At 34.7% G+C, this 10,783-nt stretch overlaps 2 protein-coding genes across 5 annotated transcripts; one reads left to right on the forward strand and one right to left on the reverse strand.

Moving 5' to 3' along the window:
• Positions 1-855: 855 nt before the first annotated feature.
• On the forward strand, positions 856-5,499 carry ALDH2B2 (aldehyde dehydrogenase family 2 member B2). Of its 2 annotated transcripts, NM_001367177.1 has the most exons (11): positions 856-1,241; positions 2,027-2,161; positions 2,517-2,659; positions 2,771-2,924; positions 3,187-3,416; positions 3,537-3,626; positions 3,847-4,020; positions 4,114-4,251; positions 4,374-4,511; positions 4,746-4,807; positions 4,896-5,499. In NM_001367177.1, exons 1-11 carry the CDS (start codon positions 1,160-1,162, stop codon positions 5,167-5,169), a joined length of 1,620 nt encoding a protein of 539 aa, NP_001354106.1. In that variant the 5' UTR covers positions 856-1,159; the 3' UTR covers positions 5,170-5,499. The 2 variants fall into 2 exon arrangements, with proteins under 2 accessions (NP_001354106.1, XP_040861971.1); XM_041006037.1 differs by having other exon boundaries at positions 879-1,241; positions 3,847-4,251; positions 4,896-5,496.
• Positions 5,500-7,477: 1,978 nt separating this feature from the next.
• On the reverse strand, positions 7,478-10,501 carry LOC102665405 (uncharacterized). 3 transcript variants are annotated; one of them, XM_041010599.1, is made up of 3 exons: positions 10,208-10,501; positions 9,849-10,022; positions 7,478-8,572 (listed from the first exon to the last, which is right to left on the reverse strand). In XM_041010599.1, exon 3 carries the CDS (start codon positions 8,007-8,009, stop codon positions 7,644-7,646), a length of 366 nt encoding a protein of 121 aa, XP_040866533.1. In that variant the 5' UTR covers positions 8,010-8,572; positions 9,849-10,022; positions 10,208-10,501; the 3' UTR covers positions 7,478-7,643. The 3 variants fall into 3 exon arrangements, with proteins under 3 accessions (XP_040866533.1, XP_006574606.1, XP_040866535.1); XM_006574543.4 differs by lacking the exons at positions 9,849-10,022; positions 10,208-10,501 and adding an exon at positions 8,766-8,932; XM_041010601.1 differs by lacking the exons at positions 9,849-10,022; positions 10,208-10,501 and adding an exon at positions 8,674-8,844.
• Positions 10,502-10,783: the final 282 nt, after the last annotated feature.

Here is a 10,783-nt window from a genome sequence, read left to right on the forward strand (position 1 = left end):
AAAACCTGGATCCCATTCATTTACATTAAATGTTAATCAAGAAAGTAAAAAATAAAAATATTAACCTTAAAAGGATGACTGTATTAGTTAAAACTTAAAAGGATGAAGATGAACCTTAAAATAAAAAGGTTACCCAATTTAACCGGAAAAAAACTGAGTGTCAGGATAAGGATAAGAATAAGACATAAAAGCTAGGAACAGATCAACAAGAAAAATAAAAGCTTGGAATATGGAAAAATAGAAGGAAACAGCCAAAAAGGCTGAGATTGCCGCCATAATAGTCTTTCCATTTATTCAACGCTCAAATTGGGTAATCATAAAGGCTGGTCGACCAACGTGTGCTCATCCCTATGGAATTAAATTTGGATATTTTGAATAAAATTTTAAGTTTAGATTTCATGAATGAAAATAAGTAATTAGGAAGAGAAATTTTATTAAGAAAACTAATCAAGATATTTAACATCAATCATAACATAGTAAAACAAAAAAGATTTGGTTGACACTGAATGTTATTTAATATTTAACAAGAGAAAAAAATATAAAAGTAACATGTAATGAAATACTGAGATAACAAAAAATATACAAAAATAATAAGTATTAGTATTAGTAGAATACTTGATACAAAGAGATGCATATGTATTATCATTCAAAACTTTTAATAATGTCTAAATGAAATGAGTTCATAATATCTTAAATTCAAGTTTTCAATAAAAAAATAATTCTGACATGATTAATAAATAATTTTATTCCTTAAGTTCATAACTATTAGTTATTGACTTTCAAGTTATCATTGGTTCGAAAAAAAGAAGAAGCAGAAAATCTATTAATAATAGCCAGTTAGCTTTCCTAACAAAAATTGAAAACTAGTAGTTCATAAAGTGACATATATTTTGTACCTATAACTTGATTGGAAAAAGAACACCTATTATGGAAGGTGTGCTGAGCAGAGATGTCAACGAATTATGGTTGCTCATATGTTAATGTCACATTATTTCTGGGGTGATTGATAACAACATTTAAGACTTCGTTCACAATGGGGTAAAGGGTCAGTTTCCCATTTGACTGCAACTATATAACACTCGTAACAATTTCACAAAGTTCATAAAACTTTACTATAAACAGTAGTGGAGAGAGGGAGAAAAACCAAAGAAGATTGACCATGGCTTCTTCATTGAGGATCTCAAGGCTCCTCTCTCGTTCTTTTCTTTCTGCTTCCACTACTACTCCTTTGTTTTCTAGAGGTACTTGCTGTTTATCATCACTTCCAAGATTTTGGGGTGGTGATCTTGTTATTTTTTCTGCTTGGTTCTTAAGGACACGTAGAACATGAAAATGAAGTGACTCAATTTTGCACTTTTTTTTATTTGATTAACTTGGTTTGTGAGGGATTTGAATGATAGGATCATTTTTTATTTTAGGAATGTTTTTTATATTGGCAAATGTTACTTTGTTATTTTTGTTAAAAATATCACTGAGATATTCTGAGAATTCAAACTCGCAACCTTTCTTCCTTTGTTTTTAAGCTTCTTTTCCATCCATTAGACCAACCTTATATCTACTCTTATCCTTAGGAATGATAGTTACCAATTTGTTTGGAGATGGTTGGATTGATCAGTTTTTTTTTTTTTTTGTGAAGAGAGAAAATGAGGGGTGCCATAAAAAATTATATGATCATTGACCAAGTGAGGGGGAGAGGGATATAAAAAGCTTGGAACTTTAAAAGGATCCATAACTAAGTGCTATTTACGGTGAGGCATTATGAAGTCTGAACTGTACTTTATTGGCTGGCCCCTGTTCCTTTTCAGCTACCACCTGTTTTTTTCACAGTTTCACTGCCCTTTCAAGTACATGTTTTTTCTTTCACAATTGGAGGCTACTTTCTGGGACCATTTCAATATATGCCCCCTGCCAAGATGATGAATGATCATGCCTTTTGATTGGTGTTTTTAGGCTTTGCTTTTGCTTTGGGGCTTTCATTAATGGTCTTATTTTTTTTAATAAATTGACCCTTTCTTCTGATATTCAGGCGGAAGTGGTGCTCTTGGTGCAGGGCTCAGTAAATTCAGCACTGCTGCTGCCATTGAAGAACCAATTAAACCACCACTTAAAGTTGAACACACCCAGCTCTTAATTGATGGAAAATTTGTTGATGCTGCTACTGGTTAGTCCTTTTTTTTTCTCCCTTCATAGTTTTATCCCCATCTATAAAGTGTGTGGTTGGGTTAGCATTTGCAAATTTAATTTTGAATGAAATTAATTTTACAAAATTGACTTTGATGGAAATTGAGTTTGAAGTGATGCAATTTATATTTGGATGTTTTTATTCCAAAAGTCAACATAATTTTTTGTTATTTAATGCAAAAATCAATTCTGGATCCTCAATTGTTTTACCTAAAATCACGTTAGCTAGTATTTCAACATGACTTGGGATAATCTATGCAAATCCAAACACGTTATTCATCATTTGCACAAAAATTAAGCATTTTAAGGTGGTCATAACTTGCTGTTGACATCAGGCAAAACTTTTCCAACGTTGGACCCCAGGACAGGAGATGTGATTTCTCATGTTGCTGAGGGTGACCATGAAGATGTTGATCGAGCAGTTGCAGCTGCTCGCAAAGCCTTCGACCGCGGACCTTGGCCAAAGATGACAGCCTATGTATTTCCACCCTTCTAATTGTTCTTGAATAATGTGCAAAGTCCATGGTCTTTGGTCCCTTGATTACTCAACTAAATCCTTGTTTTGTTTGCTTGTTGTGTAACCGTGTAGGAAAGACAAAGGATATTGCTGCGCGCTGCTGATCTGTTTGAAAAGCACAATGATGACCTTGCTGCACTCGAGACTTGGGATAATGGGAAGCCATATGAACAGTCTGCTCAAATCGAAATTCCAATGCTGGTTCGCCTATTTCGATACTATGCTGGTATGTCGAAATGATAAACATTAACAACAGTCTTTCAAATAGATTCTTTAATTATTGATGAAAATATTGAAAATCACAATTATTGGGGGTGTCACTTCTTATTTAACGAGTTTCACTCAATTTTATAATTGTAGACGGTATGTTAGAACAAGTGTGTTAGAGAGTGTGCTGTTAGCATTACTCATGTAGAAATAACTTGTCCGATTATCTCTTTGTTGTTCAATGAAACCAGTACCAACACTTCTAATTCCAAATTGCTCAGGTTGGGCAGATAAGATTCATGGTCTCACAGTTCCAGCTGATGGGCCATATCATGTGCAAACATTGCATGAACCCATTGGTGTTGCCGGTCAGATCATTCCGTGGAACTTCCCTCTTGTCATGTTTGCCTGGAAGGTTGGGCCAGCATTGGCCTGTGGTAACACCATTGTTCTCAAAACAGCTGAGCAGACTCCATTATCTGCTTTGTATGCATCAAAGTTGCTTCATGAGGTGGGTCACATTCCATACTTTTTCAAAAAAAAGATTGGTTTTAGTTTATTTTGTTGGAAGAAATGAAAAGATTTGTATATATATGTTTAATGCTTGTACCAAATTTATCATTTCTGACAGGCTGGACTGCCTCCTGGTGTTCTGAATATAATATCTGGCTTTGGTCCAACTGCCGGTGCTGCTATTGCTAGTCACATGGACATAGATAAGGTATTAAGATATTTAGTCTTTCAATAGTATTCATTTTCACCCTCTCCACCCTTTTGACAGTAAGCTATTCACTTGTTTTCTCAACATTGGCAAATCCCTTTAGTGAAAGTGTGAGGATTTTGATTGTGGTAGGAATGAGTGTCTTGTGTATTCACAAACAAGAAGCTTATAAAAGTGTGTGTATAAACTTAAGTCTTTGCTTTGTTGCATTTTGTTGCAGCTTGCTTTCACTGGTTCAACCGAAACTGGAAAAATTGTCCTTGAACTGGCGGCTAGAAGTAACCTTAAGCCTGTAACTTTGGAGCTTGGTGGGAAATCCCCATTCATTGTATGCGAAGATGCTGATGTAGATGAGGCTGTTGAGTTAGCACACTTTGCATTATTCTTTAATCAGGTATATGAGTATATCCCAAATATCAAGTTGTTTGTAAAATTGTCTTTCATAGAGTTCAGAAAAAAATTAATTGGTGGTTTTTGTGACATTCAGGGACAATGCTGCTGTGCCGGGTCTAGAACATTTGTACACGAACGTGTGTACGATGAATTTATTGAGAAAGCAAAGGCACGCGCTTTGAAGCGTGCTGTTGGTGATCCATTCAAGGGGGGAATAGAGCAAGGTCCTCAGGTAACATACCCATACGTTTAGTATCAAAATGCATAGGAAATATTACACTAATTTTATATTTCCTTACTTTTTTTTAAATGTCCGACTCTATTGACGAATTTTGTGTATGATCCAAAAATCAGATTGATTCAGAACAATTTCAGAAAATACTGAAGTATATTAGATCCGGTGTTGAAAGTGGAGCTACTCTTGAAACCGGAGGAGATAGATTTGGCAACTCGGGCTTCTATATTCAGCCTACTGTCTTCTCAAATGTTAAGGTATAATTATAATAAGAGGAATGTTAGCAACACATTCTCTGATAGATACTCTGCTAGAAAATTTTTGTAATTTTTGATATATTTTTGTAAATAATAGAAAGTTTGTTTAAAAGATTGTGTTATAGAGTTCTTGCTAGCATTTCTCTAATGATAATATCTTTTAATTTCACTCTCATTGTATCAAGGATGCTTAAAATGTGAATTCTTTGTGTTACTAATTGTAAAAACAACCAGGATGACATGCTGATTGCGAAGGAAGAGATCTTTGGCCCAGTGCAAAGCATATTAAAATTCAAGTGAGAACATTGATTCCTATTGGCAAATAATATCATTATCTTTGCACTTTTGCTTCATACACTAATTGTCTTTTGTGTTTGATCACAGGGACCTTGATGATGTGATTCAAAGAGCAAATAACACACACTATGGCCTTGCAGCAGGGGTGTTCACAAAAAACATTAACACAGCTAATACTTTGACTAGAGCATTGAGAGCTGGAACAGTGTGGGTGAACTGCTTTGATACATTTGATGCAGCAATTCCCTTTGGAGGGTACAAAATGAGTGGTCAAGGAAGAGAAAAAGGAGAATACAGTCTCAAGAATTACTTGCAAGTGAAGGCTGTTGTTACATCCTTGAAGAACCCAGCTTGGCTTTGAACATCATTAGCTTTAGATTTATTTGATGAAAAGATTAATAAATAGGCTCCAATAATAAAGATCATTAAATTGGGTTTATTCCATTCATAGTTTCTGATAATGATGAAAATAATCTAGTTTCTTTTTCTGTTTCCCCCCCTGCATTTTATGGGTAGAGCGAAATATACTATGGAGTCTATGGTATAAAATTCAACGTAGAGATGAATTTCTGGTTGGGACTGGAATCAAATTTGTATAATGATGGATGTAAATTTCATATTACCTGTTCTCAAAGGACATTGTTCGTTTTTAGTAAATGGCAATGTTATGATTTGAACTGTGATTCAACTAGTAACGACTTAATATATATTTTTAATATCATATAATCGAACAAGAATCAAGTTACTTAAGAGTTTTTGTAGTTATTTCATTCAAAAACTCATTGTATATGTAATATTTTAACAATTCAATTCATATTTGTTGAAAATCTACCATCTCCAAACCATGTACCTCCTTCATTAGTCATCACTGAAGAAAGGAAGACCACATGAAATTTATTTTTCTAATCCTTCAACATTGACCATTCTCCAATCCTTTTTGTTTAGAGTAGTAGCCATGTTCAGAGGCATATATTAGGTACGACCCACTCCCCATTACTCTCTACATTGACCCTTTTCCATCCTCATCTTCCACCAAGTATTCAAATGACATGTTAGAAGCATCACAGGCTTCACCTTTTTCTAATTATGCCTTCTATTGCTTCAGTTACTTGATATAAGATTTACAATACTAATAGTTAGTAAATGTTATCATACTAGTTGCATAACCCAAACATATATGCATTTTCAAATTCATTTAGAGTGTGTTTGGATGAGACAATTTTAAATTTTAAAAAATTTTAAAAATTTCAAATATTTTAATTGAAATTCTCTCATTAATTTTTTGGATAAAGAAATTGAATTTTTTCATTTTTAAAATTTCTTATTTTTATAAAATAGTCAAATGCATTCTTTTTTAAAATTTTATATTTGAATAAAATAATTATTTTTTCATTAATAAATTCCATGTACTATTTGTCAAGTGTGATATTCCAATAAATATGTGTTATTTTAATCTCTTTCAATAAAAAATATATTAATTCACCTATTTTAATTGTTATTCTATTTACAATCCACTACAAAGCTCTATAAGCTTTCAAGGTAGAAATATTTAGTAGATAAAATGACATATATTAAATGTGATCTTAGAACCATCACAACATAAAAAATATATAAATCAAAATTCACAAGATTTTTTTGACAATAAAATCTAAGGTATGAATGTGCAGTTTTACCTTGAAATGCTATTTAAAAGCCTACAGATAAAACATTTTTTGCAGAATGTACAGCATTGTGGAAATTACATTAGAAGTATCGTTCTGTCATCATTGGTGTGAAAGTGAATATATATGAATATTAAAAGGTATCATATCAATTTTCCTAGGGTCATTGCATAAAGGCATATCTTACATCTGTTCCACCCATGGTTGGTGCCATGATTAATGGGATTAATACTAGCGAGCCAATCAATGAAAGGTAGTGCTGCAAGCCGTAATAGATAAGATGTACTGCAGTTAAAGATAGGTAAATCAAAAGAAGTAACAACATCTTTAGCAAGTCATACAAGCAGAATTTAGCCAATTAACTTTGCTACTTATGAATATCATAGTGACAGTGAAGGTGATTTGTTAATAAAAATGGGGAAAGGAGAGATTCACAAAGCCCCTTCATCAAACAAAACTTGATAAATGGCCAGAGATGTGTCCTCTCTCTCTCTCTCTTCCACTTAAATTACTACTCTACTTGTCTTAAACCTTGTTATTTTGAAAAGTATTCAAACCAAATTGATGGCATCCATGCTCAAATCCAAATAACAGATACATCATCAACAAACTAATTTATCAAAATAAATGAAATTACATTATTAAAATTCATAATGCGTGGACTTAAACTTGAGGATCAATCTCCAGCTTATAATTGAACAAACTGTTGTTGGTCTTGTGACTTGTGAATACCCAAACACAGAAGCTAGTAACATTACTACATACCAGAAAGTTAGAATTTTTTTACTTCGTACCCCATTGCCCGGAGGCTCTTCGCTATGCGAAGGTATGGGGGAGGGATGTTGTACGCAGCCTTACCCTTGCATATGCAAAGAGGCTGTTTCCGGATTCGAACCCATGACCAACAAGTCACCAAGGCACAACTTTACCGCTGCACCAGGGCTCGCCCTCATACCAGAAAGTTAGAATGCAGAAAAAATAATACTATGCCATTCAAAGATCATATGATTAATGAAATTGATTAGAATATACTATATTACCATCAGGCTAAGGCATAACTGTTAAGACATTGAATTTTAGTAACCAAATTCAAGTTAAACCAATCAGACTATTTCAGAATTATCCAAAATTAGCACTCTAACTTAGACGTGAGAAACATAAAATTAAACTCAAACTAAGCAAGACCCGGATTTTTTGTGATCTCGTACTTCAATCCAGATGCTCCCTGCCACCCTCTACCAACAGGTTCCTCCCCCTCTGGAAAAAGATTCACCTTCACATCTTCAGCTACCCCTTCCTCTTCCTTCTTCTGCTCTAGCAGAGGAGCAACTGTAGGAACTCCATGACTATTAATATCACGATTCGTGCTCACTGTCATTCCATTAGCATCTCCATTCCCTCTTAACCCAATTTTCTTGTCACCATCACCAGCCAAAGGCAAAGCAGGCTCATCCCCAATTTTCCTCTTCTGATTTTGGCTCCCCACTGCACCATTCCACACATCCTTTGACCTCAAAACTCTCTCATTCTCACCCCTCATGTCTCCATGCTCGGTCACAAAGACTGGTTTAATCTCATTGTCTCAATTAGGCCTCGCCAATCCCAGCACCAGATCAATCTCTATCTTTGGAGGGGACCCTCCTTCTCTCTGATCATCAACACCATCAAAATTCTCACTAGCACTAGTCCCAGCTTCCCCAGAGTAATCAGACACAAACCCAGTTCTCTTTGCCCATGACTTCAACTCTTTAGGATTATGATCACTTCTTGCCACAAAAGGCTCAACTTTGCATCATTAACAACATCATGTCTCTTGCCAGTGCCACCCCTCATAGCCTTCCTTCTATCTAAGAACTCCAAACTCGACCCGGTTTCCATCGAACCATTTTCTTTTGCTTTCTTTCAAAATTGGACTGCCAGTTTCCACCCATCCACACCGCAAAATGATTGCATGAAATTGAAAAGATTCTCTCCGACCTTCATCGCCAGCCCCTCGATTCGCTTCTCCGCCGCCATGTCTAGCAACGGCAGGGACGCCAAATCCTCCACCGACAGGGGGGAGCATTGTGTTTATGTGCACGAATATTTTGAATCTAAAACATGCTATTACACCAAAGAGACAATAACAAGAACAAAACACAAATCAAAAACACAAAATCAATGAATTGAAATCGAGATTAAGAAACAAAATAAAAAGCACAAACCAATGACAAAATCTGAATCAAGAAACCCTAGATTAGAGAAGAAAAAAAAAAGCAGAGATGAGAAATCAATGAACCAGAGAGAGCAACGTAACTGCGAAAGTGATAGTGAGGGAGGGTGGGGCGAGAGTGTGAGGAAGGATCGGATGAGCCAACGCAAAAATTTTCAAATTCTCTCCTTTTTAGTCGGGAATTAAAATTTCTTAATTTTAGGTAACTGAAATTTTTGTTTAAAATTTCTTAAATTTTAAAATTTTTTAAATAAAAATCCAAACGAATTTTACCTTAACTTTTTTTAATTCTTGTTTAAATTACTTTTCCTATTTTAAATACTTCATCCAAACATACTCTTAACTTAAACTTGTATTAACCTTTTGTATTTCAATACATCATGCGCTTCCTCTGGATCAATTCACAATCGACTTTGTCTTCCAGGTTTTTGATAGATTCTTGATGAATAATACCCATTTCTTGTATCAAGTCACTTTCTATCCCAGATGGCGGGAAAGAAATGACAGTAGACTTATTATGTGATCTCTAAATTCTCCTTTGAAGAAACATGCAATTTCTAGAAGTATGTCCTGCTCAGTAGGATTGATATAAGTGATCAAAACTCATTTTTAACACTAGAATTTTCACATTTGGACTCTTTTGGAGCTTTCTAGATTCACTTTTCCATGCTTCTTTCCCAAAACTTTAAAGGCAAAGGATTGCCTTTGCAATAGGCAATTACACTTTCTGATACCTTTAAAAAAAATAAATTCTGATAGCTCTTCATATCCTTGTTAGGATGCTCTTCTCTGAAGGCATTCAAATGGAAAAGTAGAAAAAAGTCACAGTCATTCAATTCATTTACCTCACATATCTCATCAACATGGCTAAATATGTGCTTATCTCTAGTTGTTACAATCTCTCTACTTCCTGGTCCTAAACAATCAAAATCACTGATTATATCTTCTAACTGTTCTGAGGAAGACACATCATCCAAAACAATTAAAACTTTTTTACGTCTAAGTCTTCTCGTTATAAAATAGGATTCAACTTTGGCACATGTGCATGAATATTTTTTCTCGTGGGAACAACTCAGGAAAGTTTGTTGCGAAAGACATCCATGCTTTTCTGATTGTTCCCTTATATTTGCAAGAAAGTTGACTGTCAAATTTAGAAAACAGTCTTACCTCTGCCTCCCATTTCCCATATTCCAATCACTCAAATATTTATTGAGCCAATTTCAAATTTCAATCTTGGCATAGTTCCCCGAGTCCAATCAGTTCTTTCAATTCATTGGGTATATGAGATTCAGTTTGTGTAAAACATCTTTTAAGAATGTCCTTAATGATTCGGCCTCGGTCCTAGCATAAAAATGGTAAGAACATTAAAGGAAAGAATGTATCACAAGACAATCAAATAAAAAATCAGAATAAGAATGAAAATATGGGTGATCAATCACAATCTATGGACAAACAAGAGAGTTGAGGATGAAAAATTCATTTTCTTAAAAGAAGCAACTATTTTTCTCTTAATTCTCTATCTTTACTAGGCAAAGCATTCCTCCAGCTTCAGCAGCCCCCAGAACTTGTTGAGCAATTGCATGTGAGGCTATATAAAAATCTAGAATGTACAAATATCCTCAGCAGCATGTGAGAATTTTGTATACAAGGTCTCACATGTAGATAGAGGAAGGAGTTGGCATAAATGGATCTTTCACGAATCTGTCTAGAGAGATCGTTATTGCAAGATAAGGTGCCTATCTCTAGACGTCCACAATGAGATCAGAAAAACTTGGTATGGTCCACTCGATGAGTATCCCTGGAATTCACCTTCCAAATTGTAAAGAGAAGGTCTTAGTCCCTACCGTTGAATGCGTGTGGTCAACTGTGTAATCGAGGAAGCCAACATTGACTGAAAACATATTGAGACAAATCCTCTAAATGATATACTCAGTATGGCACAAGATAGAGTACAATATTTAATAGCATTGTGTTGGCAACAAGTGATGTATTATCACACCTTGTGGGTTATCCATGACCTCTTCTTAATAAACATTTGCCTTTTTCAAAAAAGAAAAATGAGTCACTTTTGGTTTGTCTGTCTTCGGCCCCTTTTCCCCTAA

The sequence above is a fragment of the Glycine max genome, chromosome 2 (genome assembly GCF_000004515.6).
Source record: "Glycine max cultivar Williams 82 chromosome 2, Glycine_max_v4.0, whole genome shotgun sequence".
NCBI classification, from domain to species: Eukaryota; Viridiplantae; Streptophyta; class Magnoliopsida; order Fabales; family Fabaceae; genus Glycine; species Glycine max.

Excerpts from the sequence above, each read along its gene's own strand:
- ALDH2B2 (XM_041006037.1), top strand. The coding sequence starts at position 1,160 with ATGGCTTCTTCATTGAGGATCTCAAGGCTCCTCTCTCGTTCTTTTCTT. Across the intron at positions 2,925-3,186 it reads CCTATTTCGATACTATGCTG|GTTGGGCAGATAAGATTCAT; the intron begins GTATGTCGAAAT and ends CAAATTGCTCAG. Across the intron at positions 4,252-4,373 it reads GAATAGAGCAAGGTCCTCAG|ATTGATTCAGAACAATTTCA; the intron begins GTAACATACCCA and ends TCCAAAAATCAG.
- LOC102665405 (XM_041010599.1), bottom strand. The coding sequence starts at position 8,009 with ATGAGGGGTGAGAATGAGAGAGTTTTGAGGTCAAAGGATGTGTGGAAT.